At 59.5% G+C, this 14,480-nt stretch overlaps 1 protein-coding gene across 15 annotated transcripts in view; it reads left to right on the top strand.

Annotated features, from left to right (window-relative positions):
- Nucleotides 1-14,480, top strand: part of RRBP1 (ribosome binding protein 1) — a 68,813-nt gene that overhangs the window by 53,429 nt on the left and 904 nt on the right. For 9 of the 15 annotated variants that reach the window (XM_063803123.1, XM_063803118.1, XM_063803121.1 and 6 more), the window contains 14 exons: nucleotides 1,377-1,555; nucleotides 1,677-1,711; nucleotides 3,468-3,558; nucleotides 4,401-4,493; nucleotides 7,097-7,189; nucleotides 7,271-7,354; nucleotides 7,497-7,586; nucleotides 8,244-8,336; nucleotides 8,681-8,752; nucleotides 9,323-9,418; nucleotides 10,379-10,462; nucleotides 12,210-12,317; nucleotides 13,025-13,108; nucleotides 13,504-13,912. In XM_063803123.1, the coding sequence (XP_063659193.1) occupies nucleotides 1,377-1,555; nucleotides 1,677-1,711; nucleotides 3,468-3,558; nucleotides 4,401-4,493; nucleotides 7,097-7,189; nucleotides 7,271-7,354; nucleotides 7,497-7,586; nucleotides 8,244-8,336; nucleotides 8,681-8,752; nucleotides 9,323-9,418; nucleotides 10,379-10,462; nucleotides 12,210-12,317; nucleotides 13,025-13,108; nucleotides 13,504-13,827 (1,526 nt within the window). In that variant the 3' untranslated portion in view covers nucleotides 13,828-13,912. Of the gene's footprint in view, nucleotides 1-1,376; nucleotides 1,556-1,676; nucleotides 1,712-3,467; nucleotides 3,559-4,400; nucleotides 4,494-7,096; nucleotides 7,190-7,270; nucleotides 7,355-7,496; nucleotides 7,587-8,243; nucleotides 8,337-8,680; nucleotides 8,753-9,322; nucleotides 9,419-10,378; nucleotides 10,463-12,209; nucleotides 12,318-13,024; nucleotides 13,109-13,503; nucleotides 13,913-14,159; nucleotides 14,304-14,480 lie in introns of those variants that run through there. The other 6 variants (XM_063803127.1, XM_063803125.1, XM_063803129.1 and 3 more) reach the window with 1 other exon arrangement.

Raw genomic sequence — 14,480 nt, 5'->3', positions numbered from 1 at the left:
AGTCTCTGTCACAACTGCTCAGCTCTGCCACAGTGGGCAAAAGTGCCCGTTAACACCGGATGAACTGTTTCTGTCGGGGATGGATGGTGAATGCTTCTGGCCAGTCTCTGTCACAACTGTTCAGCTCTGCCACAGTGGGCAAAAGTGCCCATTAACACGGAGTGAACAGAGGGGCCTGGCCGTGTTCAAAGAAAGCTTCATTGATATCACTTGGAAAAATGGAGGTTGGGAGGCACGGCCCCAGCTTGCCGGCCCCTGCTCCAGAGGGCTGGGCATGGCTTTAGATTGCATGGTCTTGGAGACTCTCTGAGGCAGGAGGGGATGCATGGCAGAGGCCAGCACAGAGCCCAGAGGTGGGAATGAACTGACTTGGCCTGTGTGAGAAATGGGCTAACAAGTGTGGCTGGAAGGAGAAGGCTGGTGGCGGGGCAGGGCCAGGTCACCCTCCCTCTGAGGAGCTTGGGCACCGTGGAAGGTGTGACAGAAGTGCTTGGGGCAGGAGATGAAGTGGTCTCATGTGCGCTTCTGGACACTGGCACCAGGTGGAGAACAGACCAGAGGGGCACGAGTGGCCCATGGAGACCAGGGATGAGGCCTTGCAGTTGCTGAGGCCCAAGGCAACAGGGCAGGGCCCAGGTGGCCGCAGAGGTGCTAGTGAAGAGGGCAACTTGACAGATGGCGGGTGTGGGCTCGTAGGCTTCGGCAGTGGGCGAGGGAGGAAGATGCGGAGTCCTGGGAGGTGGGGATGTTGGGTTTGCGTTGTCTAACTAGAGCTTCATTTAGAAGAGGCAGATGGCAGAGCCTGGGGTTGGGGAGAGTGCAGCCTCAGAGGCACGAAGATGACACTTAGACCCACGGGACTGTCCGAGGTGACCTGAGGAGGAGGACACCTCAAGGGGAGAAAGGGGCCCAGGGCAGAAAAGTCACCCCCTGGCCTTTCTCGACTGTGAAGAGGTCTTGGGGATTGAGGGGGACCCAGCCAGGGAGGTGGGGGAGGTGTGGCAGTGGGGTCCACCTAGCCACTTTCTAAGGAACTTCTGGTCTCAGTAAGAAAAAGAGTCTTCTAGAAGATGAATCTTTAAAAGCCTCAGCTGGAGTCCATTTCCACACTCTATCATTTTGTCATGAGTGTCCTGAGAGCATTGCATTCTACCCTGACGGTTCTCAGAAGTGATGCCAGAGTGGCACTTTCTTCAACCGCTAACAAGAGGCCCCAGTGGTCAGTAGTATGTCTTAAGAGCCCCAGACACACAGAGGAGGCAGGAGGAAGCCCTCGGTGCCCCACGTGTGCTAAGAGGGCAGCAGTGAGGGCATCCTTCACACCCCCCGGGGTTTGCAGTCTCTTAACTTCTCTTGTTTCCCTTCCTCTGCACCAGAGCTGCACAGCAAGTTACAGTCCTCCGAGGCGGAGGTGCGCAGCAAATGCGAGGAGCTGAGTGGCCTCCACGGGCAGCTCCAGGAGGCCAGGGCGGAGAACTCCCAGCTCACAGAGAGAATCCGTTCCATTGAGGCCCTGCTGGAGGCGGGCCAGGCGCGGGACGCCCAGGACGCCCAGGTCAGCCTTCTGCCTGGGGCCACGGGGAGGAAAGGGAACTCCATCCAGCAGGTGGGTGGACTAGCCCCGCTGCGTGAGATGAGTCTCCTGGAGACCAAGGAGCTTTTGTCTCTCATTCCAGGCCAGCCAGGCGGAGGCTGACCAGCAGCAGACTCGGTAAGCTGGGGAAGCAGCCTGCCTGCTCACTTGAGCCTCAGCCCGGGGGACCAAAGACCCTTGGGGGGCCAGGGTTTTCAGGAGGGTGCTCAGGTCCTCTGCAGAAGAGCTCCTTTCAGAGGCTCCCTTCCCTCCCCCATCCTCCGGTGATTTAGAGGACAGAGGACAGGCCTGGGCGGGAAAGAAGGCGGCCTTGCAGAGAGCTTCGTGATCACATCGTTCCAGAGTGGCCTCAGCCAGGGTGGGAGCACCCCCTGCCACCTGCCGTCCGTCCATCCACCTGTCCATCTCTCTGTGGGAAGGGACTGACTGGTCAGAGGTTCTGTGTGTACAAGCAAGGGATTTTAGGGGCTGAGGTCAGGAACTCTAACAGGAAAAATGGTTGCACAACCCAGAATGGCGAACCCAGGCTTGCTGCTGGAGCACAGGTTTGAGGCGTCGGGCAGAGCTGGCAGCGTCTCAGCGTTGTTTTCCTCCATCTGTGAGGTGACTTCACTGCTGGCCAGACCTTGTTTTCCCTCCGTGTCAGCAGCACCAGCGCCAGGCCATGTTCGGGGAATGTTTATTTGCTGTTGCTAAGGCCGGAGCCAACACCTGGGTGGGGTGGCTCGAGTCAGGGGCCGGAGTCCTTGTGACCGTCACTTCTGGGGCTCGCCTCCTGTAGCACATGCCCACAGTCTCGGGAGGCAGGTCCTGGCCGCCGTGGCTAGGGGTCCATGCAGCAGCAGGTGGGGGAGGCATGGAGGGTGTCCTGCATTCCCTCGCACACGGTCAGATGTGTCCTAGGCCATCAGTTCACAAAGTTCCCTTGTCCTGACCCTCGTCACCAAAGAAGCACCTCCCTGTGTGCCTCTCAGCAGAGGCAGCTCCCCAGGCCACAGCCCATGTTCCCTGGCATTGGGCTCTGCAGCTTGGGGACTGGGAAAGGAAGCCAGCCTCCCTGAGGGCCCAGAATGACCCACAACCAAACCTTGTCCACCTTCCTTTCCCAAAAAGCATGGGCAAACTTTGTTTCTCCTGGTGGTGTTTGTTGGGGTAGAGAGGTTGTTGTTTTGCTCTCGTGTTTTAAGATCAGATTCTTGGGCCACACAGCATATTACTAGGATAATGAACTCATGTTGTAGTTAGGATCAATCTGAATTTTCTTGCATCATGTAGATGTGTCTGGCAGAAATTGGTGCTTTTATTTCCTTCTCAAACAGTTGATCTGAAAGTTATGTGTAGGCTGGGCCATCCTGCTCTGGAGTAGAGAGGAGCAATTCAGCCCCAGATATTCTAGAATTCGGGCAGTGGCTGCCAAGGGTGTGATTGTCAGTGTGTCCTTGCCACTGGCCTGCTGACACCTCTTCCTCGGAGTCTCATTCTTTTGGGGATGCTCTTGGGGTGATTTGCCGGCGGAGGCTGTCACATGATGTGGGGATTGAAGGGAAAAGCTGTGAGGGCCCCAGGAGAGCTCTGAGGGCAGGGTCACGATTCCACCTCTCCTGGAAACCCAACTCTCCGGTGTCACCAACTGGGACTCTGGTGACAGCTCTGGGGTCAGTGCTCTGGATGGCGGGGGGAGGGGAGGGTGTTGGGGGCTGCTCAGGCTTCCCTGGGAGCTCACGCTGGGTGAGGTGGGGGCAGCCAGAGGGGACCATCCCTGGCCAGGTGGTTCAGCCTCGAAGGTGCTCCTCCCTGGATGGGGCCTTAGGTGGGATCTGTGGGGGCTATAGCCCCTTGGAGCCTAGGCGGTGACCTCGCTGTGTCCCTTCAGCCTCAAGGAGCTGGAGTCCCAGGTGTCGGGTCTGGAGAAGGAGGCCATTGAGCTCAGGGAGGCCGTCGAGCAGCAGAAAGTGAAGAACAATGTGAGTGCGGCAGGCACAGGCGGGGACGGACGGGCCAGGGAAGCACAGGTGGGGCCGGGAAAGGTTCTGCTATGTGGCACCCGCCCTGGACTCGGGGGAGGGCTGAGCTTGTGTTTCTACACCCCATTGTGCTATGGGGGTCCAGGGTGTGGGGGGTGCTTCCGCTCACCCCTGAGTTCCGCCAAAGACCCAGGGCTGACTGCCTGTGGATCAGCCTGCGCCACTCGCTCAAGCGTGGAGTCATCCCTGGGGTGGGGACAGTGTGCCGTTGGCCTGGCCTGAGTCGCGTGGTTGCCTTAAGTGGGGATCCTGGTCCAGGAGAAGGGGATGTAGAAGCTCGGCAGGTGGCATGCCTGCTGTCCTGGTGTGGCCTCGGCCACACCCTCCTGCCCCCTTCTCACAGAGCCGGGCTTGCTGGCTGGCCCGGTTGCTCCCTGCAGAGGCTGCAGCTTCCCAAGGCAGGCCCTGGCCTTGGCCTCCCTGTGCCAGGCTCTGCCAGAGCTGGCCCAAGGGATCAGCACTAACCATTTGGTGGCAGGAACCTCTTCCCTCTGAGGACACAGGCTTGCCCTCCCTCCTCCCTTTGGCTAGTGGTGTCTTTATCGAAAGGGCGCCACCTCTTCACCCTGTGCCATGCTGCCCACCTCTGGCTACGGCACCCAGGCCTTGTGTTCAGGCGCCATGGTCATGGGCCAAGGAAAGGGCATTTTGTCCCGTGGCAGGTCCTCTGTGGGCCAGGGTGGCATCAAGGAGGGTCTCTGGGCCCTGTCCTGTCTGACACCAGCTTAGGCAGCCCGTGCTGCCAGTGCAGGCTGCTGACCTTTCACCTGTGTCTCCTCCAGGACCTCCGGGAGAAGAACTGGAAGGCCATGGAGGCACTGGCCACGGCCGAGCAGGCCTGCAAGGAGAAGCTGCACTCCCTGACCCAGGCCAAGGTCAGAGCCCGACCACACTCACACCCCCACCATGCAAAGTGCACTAGGATGCACAAATGCACTAAGACGTACAGATGCACTAGGACGCACAGATGCACTAGGACAGACACACAGAGGCACTAGGAACGCATAGAAGCACTAGGACACACAGACGCACTAGCATGCACAGACGCACTAGGACACACACACAGAGGCACTAGGACAGACACAGACTAGGACGTACAGATGCACTAGGACACACAGACGCACAGGTGCACTAGGACGCACACAGTGCACTAAGTGCGCACAGAGTGGCCTTGGCCTCAGAGCTCCTGAGTCCACGCCAGACCCCGGCTCTACATCCACCTCCCCCTCCCACCTCCTTCCCTGCCATCCTTCCCTTCTTCACTTGCTCCTTTCCGAGAGAGGGATGCGGGTGCCCCCTTGATGGGCTTCTCTGTGCTGGTCTCTCTGGCTGAGGGTACAGAGCTGCTGGGGTGGGACTGGAGGCAGTGAGCCCGAGGCTGCACTCTTTATGAGCTTTTTTGGTGTTATTTCTGTTGTGTGTCCTTTTGTCGGGGTAATCCTGCTGCTTGGGCCTCTGAAGTCATGGCCCAGGGGGCTCTGTGAGGAGACTTTTTTTTTCTTTTGAGACGGCGTCTTGCTCTGTCGCCCAGGCTGGAGTGCAGTGGCGTGATCTCAGGTCACTCCAACCCCTGCCTCCTGGGTTCAAGCAATTCTCCTGCCTCACCCTCTCAAGTAGCTGGGATTACAGGCGTGCACCACCACACCCAGCTAAGTTTTGCATGTTTTGTACAGATGGGGTTTTGCCATGTTGGCTTTGTTGGTCTCCAACTCCTGACCTCAAGTGATCTGCCTGCCTTGGCCTCCCAAAGTGTTGGGATTACAGGCGTGAGCCACCACGCCCAGTCCCATGAGGAGTCTTTAAGTCACAGAGGGGAGGACATTGTTTGCAGCGAGCACTCGGGGAACAGAGGCCGCGTTGGCCCTGCGCTCCATGCTGTCCAGGTGGGGCGTGTGCAGGCGTCTCCCAGTGTCTGAGCCCACGGGTTGCTTCTGGGGTGCTGGGCTGTCCAGGAGCCAGTGAGGAGGCTCTGGCCAGGGGACATGGCCAGCAGCAGCTGCAACTAAAGGCCCTGTCCACACTTTGAGGTCACACACATTTTCCTACCTCATGAAAGGGCCTCCCCTCCCAGCCTCCCTCACAGGAATATCTCCCCCAACGGCAGGAGCTTTGCGGTGATTCCCAGGAAGCCTGAGGGTTGTATCAGATGAGGACAACTAGCTAGGGCAGGAGGTGAAGGATGACCTCAGGCCACCCTGTGAGAACTATAGTTAGACTCCTAGAATCTTGGCCTTGTAGCCCCCAGTGACCTCAGAGACTGTCTGGCTACCATGTGGTAAATGAAGCTGTGACCAGAGATGTCACCTGACTTGATTGTGGTCACACATCCAGATAGAAGGTGGCCTCTGGGTCTCCAGCTTGCCTTGACTCACAACTAGAGGCCTCAGTGGTGGTCGTGAGGTCAAGGGTCCACATGGGTCACGGGCCCTACCTGTGGATAACTTGGCCAGCCAGGAAGGGCCCGCTTCTCAGTTGTGCGTCAGGCCAGAGGGCGCTGCGCTCAGGCTGCGTGTCCGGTGGTCAGCATCCTTCATGCACATTCCAGGACTCTGCTCGGGGGAGTTAACACTCCATCGGCTCTGATCCAGGTGGAGTTCCTGGGGCCTCCCTGGGTCTTAGGCCAGGCCTGTCCAGGTGGTGGCAGGGCCAGACACAGGCTGTTACCCCAGCAGCCTTCCCCTCGGGGTGTGGGAGAGCCCAGCTGTCTCCCGGGGGACACTGTGGTCCTAGGCTTTGCTTCATGATTCCCTCGGGCCCCCTTTGTTTCCTTTTCTTTGCTGTGCTTTGAATGGGGGCTGCTGGCTCTTCATTGAGGACTGAGGGGGTGTCCGACCCAGCATGGCACAGGGTGCAAAGTCCCTGTCTCCTCTGAGTGGGCTTCTCCCTCTGCAGAGGGGGAATGCTAATCCACCCTCTCCAGGGTGGCTGGAGATGAGCCTCTCTGGGTTGCCCCTTCCTGGCTGCCACTAGCCCCTAACGGTGGTGCCGCCAGCAGACGCACTGCTTCCCTGCCTTCACCCCCATCCCCATCACAGCTCTAGATTCCAAAACACTGGGGGCCATGAGTGTCCTCCCATCCCTTCTTCCTGCCCTGGCTCTCACACATCAACTGCGGACCCCCCAAATTCCCCCACACATGCACACATGCCCAGAGAGCTCAGGAAGTGAGAGCTGGTGGAGACTGTCCCTGCTGGGAGATGTCCCGGGAGCTGGCACCTGCCATCTTGGCCTGACCCAGTATGCTCCTTTCATCAGAGCTTAGTCTGTTTGAAATGGACCAGGCACAGGCTGGGTAACCCCTCTGCTTACAGTCAGCCCCATGGAGCCTCATCTTCTCCTTTGATTCTTGTCGCTTCCCTGAAGAGCTGAGGATGTGCCCTTTCTGGGGCAGAGACCCGGGCATATCAGTAAAGACCTGGGGAGGTGCCCCACACCTCCGCAGCTGAACACCTTCCGCTCTTCCCCACCCACCCCCCAGGAGGAATCGGAGAAGCAGCTCTGCCTGATTGAGGCGCAGACCATGGAGGCCCTGCTGGCTCTGCTCCCAGAACTCTCTGTCTTGGCACAACAGGTAGGAGGGGAGGGTGGTTCCCGGGGACCTCACAGTTCTCAGGGAACGTCCCCGGGTCTCACCGAATGTGTTTCATTGCAGAGTTACACCGAGTGGCTGCAGGATCTCAAAGAGAAAGGCCCCACGCTGCTGAAGCACCCGCCAGCTCCTGCGGAGCCCTCCTCAGTAAGTGTGGCTGCCTGGCAAGGCTCCTCTGTCGGGCTCCCCTGTCCCCAGGAAGAGGGGCTGCCCCAAGTCATTTCAACGGGAAGCCAAGAGAAAAACCTCTGTGTGTGGCTAACTAAACACCTGTTCTTCCCTCTCTCAGGACCTGGCCTCCAAGTTGAGGGAGGCCGAGGAGACGCAGAGCACACTGCAGGCCGAGTGTGACCAGTACCGCAGCATCCTGGCGGAGACGGTGAGCATTGGGAACCTGTCAGCTGGGCATCCCTGGGAGGCTGCGGGGGAGGAGAGCTTCGGGGCCTATGGGGCAGGAGGTGGCCTGGTGTTTTGGAAAAGCCCACTGGCCTTGTGACTCTGGGCCCCGTTCTTCGGCTGCATGGTAAAGGGAATGGATGGCACCCTCTGAGGTCGTCATTGTTTCTAAGCTGAAGAGAAGGCCAAGTTGAAGGTTTGGGGCCGGTCTCTAAGCTGAGAAAGGGAAAGGACGGGGTAAGCAGCTGGTGATTGCCAGGTTGAACCCCCTTTGTGACTCTAAGAGCAATGCCAGGTCTAGCCCTGCCACTCTCTGGCCGGCCCATCCTGTGCTCCTCGTCCTGGGCCATTGACACACTTGGTGCTGGTGGCAAACCCCGGCAGTAACAAGCATCCTAGTGGTCCCGTGCAGGTCACAGACCTCATTTCCTTGCCTGGCACTGCAGCCACACTGGCCCACTGGCCAGAGGACCTCCCTCCCAGGACAGTGGTTGCCTTCCCTCCCCACCTAATGCTGGCGCTCATGAAGTCAGCAGGCGGAGCACGGCAGGTCGCCAGGGCTGCAGGGACAGGAAGATGCGGTTGTGTGGTGCGGGTCCCGGGAGGGAGAGGGCCCTGCCTCACCTCGGTTTCCCCCCAGGAGGGCATGCTCAGAGACCTGCAGAAGAGCGTGGAGGAGGAGGAGCAGGTGTGGAGGGCCAAGGTGGGCGCCGCAGAGGAGGAGCTCCAGAAGGTATATGCAGCCCTGCCTGCCTCCCGGCGCCGTGGAGCACATGAAGCCCAGGGGAGAGTTGACAGTATTGTCTCTGTCACCTGTGAGACTCGTGTGTCTCGGTGGGGCTTTTCCACGACACCCTTTGAAGCACAGTTGCGGGATGACAGCTCAGTCCGTCCTCCAGGAGGCCCCCGCCTAGGAAGACACTGCCAGATGGCGCCAGGGTGACCATCCCAGCTGGGCGGAGTGGGCACCCCCGGGGCTTCCTAAGTTGGGTCAGTCCTGCTCGGGTCCCAGCATGGCCTTGGAAGGAGACACCCCCAGGTGCTCGTGTCTGACGGAGCCTTTCCCTTGCTTTGTAGTCACGGGTCACAGTGAAACATCTCGAAGAGATTGTAGAGAAGCTAAAAGGAGAACTTGAAAGTTCCGACCAGGTATGTGCTCTGCTCAGAGAACTCTTTCTCTTGTCCCGGGAGCCTCTTTGAAAGTGACATTAATGCAGAGGGCACTTCACTTATTTCTTCCTCATGGACCGTGTGCCTTAAGAGAGGCATTCTCTCTCAAGCCAAGGGATCTTGTCCATCCTGTTTTTCCTTAATGAGAAACATTTACTACCTCAGAGGACCCTGAGACCCAGCCACGGGCCCTGTGCAGACCTGCCCAGCCCTGGTGAACAGGGCTTCTGCCACGGCCTTCACAGTCAAGGTGGCCCCACTGCCCCCTTCAGACGCCACAGGGAGCCCTGGAGAAGGTACCCTGGGTACCTGCCTTTGCAAGTAAATCTAAGAGCATGTCAGTCCCCAGGAGTGCCCGGGTGCAGCCTGCCACTTTCCGTAAGGGGTTCTCTTGCCACGGACTAGTTTCTCGTTTGCTTGGTAGCTGGTGGGCCTCAGGGATCTCCCGAGAGCCCTCACCTATCCCAGGGCCAGCCTGCTCCCTGAGGTGAGTGCCCTTTGAGCAGAGGCTGCTGGCGCATGCGTGTGCGTGTCTGTGCGTCTGTCCAGGTGAGGGAGCACACGTCGCATTTGGAGGCAGAGCTGGAAAAGCACATGGCGGCCGCCAGCGCCGAGTGCCAGAACTACGCCAAGGAGGTGGCAGGGGTGAGTCTGCCCCCCAAGGAGTGCAGCCCCTGCCCAGCAGATCTGCGGTCCTCCCTGAGCTGCTTCTCCTCAGCCCTGTGGGAGCAGCTCTCGGTGACATAAGCCTTGAAGTCCGAGTCCTCAGGCGTTTGCCCGAAGCCTCACAGGCCCCTCGTTGGGCTGTCAGGCCTGAGGTGTCTCTCAGGGCAGGTTTCAAAAAGGCAGCCTCCCAGCCAGGACAGGGGCAGAGCCAGGCAGCCCTGCCCCGAGGGAGGCATTTGACATTCTAGGTTATCCCTCCGCGAGGGGATTCTCTGCCTGGCTTGCTGATGTCGTATCTGGTGGGGAGTGGATTTAGATCTGACACTTTTTCTGCTCTTCAGAAGCAGAAGCACAAGCCCAGTATCCCAATTCTGGTTTAATCTCAAACTTTTGGGCCAGGCACAGCGGCTCATGCCTGTAATCCCAGCACTTTGAAAGGCTGAGGTGGATTGCTCAAGGCCAGAAATTTGAGACCGGCCTGGGCAACATAGCAAGGCCGCATCTCTACCAAAAAAAAAAAAAAAAAAAAAAAAGCCAGGCGCACTGGTGGGCACCTCCGTTCCCAGCTGCTTAGGAGGCTGATGCAGGAGGATTGCCTGAACCCAAGAGTTCAAGACCAGCGTGGACGACAGATTGAGACCATCTCTGAAAAAAAAATCATCTCAAACTTTTGGCCCTTTTTTGCCAGAGATAATCAGTAAACATTTGTGAAGGCCTGAAAGAGGTACGCAGTGAACACCATTCTTCCTAAGTCCTCAAAAAAGAAATCGTAGCTGTAGGAAGCCTGGCGAGCCCTGTGCCGGCCCGATGCTGTGACCCTCCTCATGGTTTTGGTTAAGTGGATGTGTTAGGTTTTATGTTTCGGCGCTAACTCACGGGGACTGGTTTTCTCCTTTTCGCTCCTTTTTTCCCATCACCCGCCTCTGTTTTCTCCCCAAGCTGAGGCAACTTCTCCTAGAATCTCAATCTCAGCTCGATGCCGCCAAGAGCGAAGCCCAGAAACAGAGCGATGAGCTTGCCCTGGTAGGTGGCCTCCATGTCCCCATGCCGGGAGTGTGACCTGGGGCGTTGCGTGTGTGAGATGCATTTGCCAGTCATGCATTTGTGTCCACTCGAAGATAAAGCCTAGGGAAGGGACAGTGTCACCCGTTGAGCAGCATGGGGCCGGCTTCTGGGGGCCTTCCTGCACATTTGCCCAGAACTCTGAGCTGGGCCTGTGGCTGTTGGGACCAGGGTGCTCCCACTCCATCTCCTGTCCCCTGGCTACCTGGTCCCCTGTTCAAGGTAGTGAGAGCTCTGGGCGTCTGCATTCCCTGTGAGCCCATTGTAGTCACCTGGGGGCATCAGGGACATTGCAGTCCCTGGCATCACAAGACCAGGAAGCCTGGGGGTTCCTCCTGGCCTGGCCACCCATCGCCCTGGGGCTCTCAGCAAGTCCCGTGCCTTCTGTGGGTTTTCTCACCTCAGTGACAGATCAATTCAGTCAAAGCCACAGGCATGCAGGGAAGACCTGCTCCACGCCCGGCCCCGTACCAGCTGCCGGGTGCAGAGAGCAGCCCCATTGGCAGACCGCTGGAGCTCTGCCTGTGCAGGTGGCCTCGAGTCCCTCCTGGTGTTCGGCTCAGGTGTCTGATGCCAAGTCCCAGCTCCTTGGCAGGCTCCACCCAGCCTCACCGGATCTGGTACCGCCCCAAGGCTGGTGTTGTGAGCAGCACCCTGTGAGGCCGCAGACATGTTCTGTTTGATCTGCGGTGTTCTTTTAAATCTTGAATTAGTTGTCAACAGGGAGAAATTGGGAAATTTTAAATAAAAATGGGCTGGCATTCCCCCTGCAGCAGCCAGTGAGTCCGGCACACGCTCCCAACACCCTCGGTCCCCCTTGGTCATTCAGGTCTTACCCGGACCAGAACACCAGAGGGCAGTGCTGCCCAGGCCAGGTCTCCTGTGTCTAGGGGCCACTCACTGAAGCCTTGGCTGAGCGAAGTCTGGGTGACAGGCCCCGGGGGCATGGCCCAGGCCCGGGGGTGTGCAGAGAAAACCCCCTGGAGTTTCTGTTGTCTTCCAGCTGTGCAGTTTGGTATTTGCATTGGGAGGGGCTGTTCAGAGAGGGGGAAGAATGTCTGGGGTTCCCACGTACCTGGGGTGGCCCCTCAGCGCAGGGTCAGACACCACCCATGTTCCCTGGGGAGCTTATGCCAAGGGCCCCACCCGGGTCTCCAATTGGAACCTCTACCTGAGCCTCTCGAGTGACACCTGCCCTTCAAATTGCAGGCCCAGTGGTTTGGGTGCGGCCAGATATGCCACCCAACCCCAGTGATGGAGCGTAGGGGTGGGGGACCTTGTTAGGCAAGAATGTTATCTCATAATCTTTTCTAGACCCCGGAAAGGGCTCTGAGCAGTGGACTGCATCCTTGAAGGAGAAACAGGGGGTGTAGACAGTGTGGCGGCCACCCCCCGGTTCCATTCGGATTCATTCGCTCTGTGGGCCATGCCCATCAGGGGTCACCTCACTCCCAGGGAGGGCTCCCCTCCGGTTGGGCTTGGAGCAGAGCACATTGGGTCTCATTAGCCCAGAGGCTTGGTGGCCTTGGTTTGGCTCAGGTTGGCGGCGGGGGTGGCCAGACATAGGTCACAGTTACCAAGCCAGGTCCCCTGAAGGGACTTTGGCTGTTGAGAGCAGCTACGGTCCTCCGAGGGGGTCCCTGCAGGAGTGAGCATGGTGGGTGTGCGACTGGCTGTGCATTTGCAAACACACCCCTTCCTGTTCCAGGTCAGGCAGCAGTTGAGTGAAATGAAGAGCCACGTAGAGGATGGTGACATAGCTGGGGCCCCAGCTTCCTCCCCAGAGGCGCCCCCAGCTGAGCAGGACCCCGTTCAGGTTAGGGCGGTGAGCCGGTCCCCAGACACATCACTAATCCCAGAAGAGTGCAGGCCCTGCTGCCTCCGTTCCGACTAAACCCCGCACTGGCTGCTCCAGCCTCCGCTGCTTCCCCACCCCACCCTGCTTTGCCCCATTTGGGTCATCCAGGTTCGGAGAAAGCCACAGAGCATGGAACAGGAAGGTGGCTGGAGGAGTTGGGGGGAGGTGGGACTCGAAGAGGGAGTCCGCGATCTGGGGTCTGCACCTACAGGGCTCAGGAGCAGCCCTGGGCAGGGTCTGCAGCCACCGAAGGGGACTGTCTCCCACTGCAACCCCAGCTGGGACATCGCTAGCAGGATATTTGCTCTCCAGTTTTGAGCCCGGCGATAGCCACCAAGAGTCCTCACCAAGAGGCAGGGCCTGTCCCTGGGGTGGCCATGGTGTGGCTGTTAAGGGGGTTGTCGTGGGGCCAGGGCTCGGAGGCATCTTTCTTGTCCTGTGAGTCTCATTAAAGGCCCCTGAGGTTGCAGAGGCCCCATCAGCTGCTCCTGAGCCACACCCAAGTCTGTACCAGGGGCTGAGGTGCCCTCTCCCCAACGAGGGGAGCGTTGGGGCAGGGAAAGGGGAAGCTAGAAGCAGCTAGAGAGTGGTGCCTGTGCTGGATCTCTGGGCCCCTGGAGGGTTCCTCACCGGGCTGCCGGGTTATGTTTGCGGTGTTTGCACAGCTGAAGACGCAGCTGGAGCGGACAGAAGCCATCCTGGAGGATGAGCAGACACAGCGGCAGAAGCTCACGGCCGAGTTTGAGGAGGTCAGGCCCTGCCTGGTGGCTCTCAGCCCCCATCAGCCCCCGGGCCCTGAGTCTCCAGGGAATGAGTGGGTCAGCCCTGCCCCGCTCGGCTGTGCCCAGCAGCACCTGGGCTGGGCCTGGGCCTTCTGGGCAGCAGTGGGTGGGGCCCGGGCAGGTGGAGCACAGGCTGGAGGCACCTTGGGAGCCCTGTGGGTGGTCTGCATCCCTGAGGAGCCTGGAGGGCCTGGGACTGGGTCAGAACTTGTGGGTCTGGCCCACTCATTCCAGCTACAGGATGGAGCTATTGCTCCATCAGGCTGGGGGGCCCCCTGGTCCCCAGGCGTGCTCGGTAGGGTCTTGACAGCACAGCTGTTTATAAGACGTCTCACCCAGACCTCACTTCCCTCTCTGGCAAGGCTCAGACCTCGGCATGTCGGTTACAAGAAGAATTGGAGAAGCTCCGCACAGCCGGCCCCCTAGAGTCTTCAGAAACAGAGGAGGCCTCACAGCTGAAGGCAGGCAGGGGCTGGGGCGGGGGTCACACCTGGAGGGTCTGCTCTGGGGCTGGTGCCACTCTTGGCCTCGGAAAGGGGCCAGGAAGGGGAGAGCCGACCCCCGACCCCACTGGGACCTGCCCTCGGCACTGGTTCCCCTTGTCACTACCCGGGGCTGGGGTGGGGACTCCTAGCCCTGCAGTGTCACATGGTCACATGGCAGCCATTAGTCCTGGTGGCTGTTGAAATGTGAATCATGTAGAACGTGAAGTGCGTTCCTCAGCCACACGTCCAGCGCTCAGTAGTCAGGTGTGTCTCCTGTGCTGCCTTGGCCAGTGCGGAGTAGACTGCTCCTGCCCCAGGAAGTTCTGGTGGTGCTGAGAGCACAGGACCCAGCCCTCACGGTCCGCATGGGCGCTTTCCTCCCTGTCGTCACCACCTGTCTCCGGGTGACCAGGAGTTGCCTTCCTTGTGTCCCCAGAGGGCTCCAGCCCCTGGCGTCAGGGTCCTGTGGGCATAGCTGGGGTGGCCCTCCTGCTGGTGCAAGGGCTGACGCCCGTCAACCTTCTGACCATCAGGAGAGACTAGAAAAAGAGAAGAAGTTAACAAGTGACCTGGGGCGCGCCGCCACAAAACTGCAGGAGCTTCTGAAGACGACCCAGGAGCAGCTGGCAAGGGAGAAGGACACGGTGAAGAAGCTGCAGGAACAGCTGGAAAAGACAGTGCGTGCCTGGCGCCAAAGCAGGGCGGGAGGAGTCGAGCTGCCGGGAGCCCCAGGGAGGCAGGACCGGGAGCCCCGGGGAGGCAGGACTGGGAGAGGCAGAGCTGGGCGGAGTCGTCGAGCTGCTGGGAGCGCTGGGCCGGGAGCCCCAGGGGAGGTAGAGCTGGGCGGAGGTAGT

This window comes from Pan troglodytes, chromosome 21 (genome assembly GCF_028858775.2).
Source record: "Pan troglodytes isolate AG18354 chromosome 21, NHGRI_mPanTro3-v2.0_pri, whole genome shotgun sequence".
NCBI lineage: Eukaryota > Metazoa > Chordata > Mammalia > Primates > Hominidae > Pan > Pan troglodytes.
This window is presented reverse-complemented; position numbering and strand designations above follow the sequence as displayed.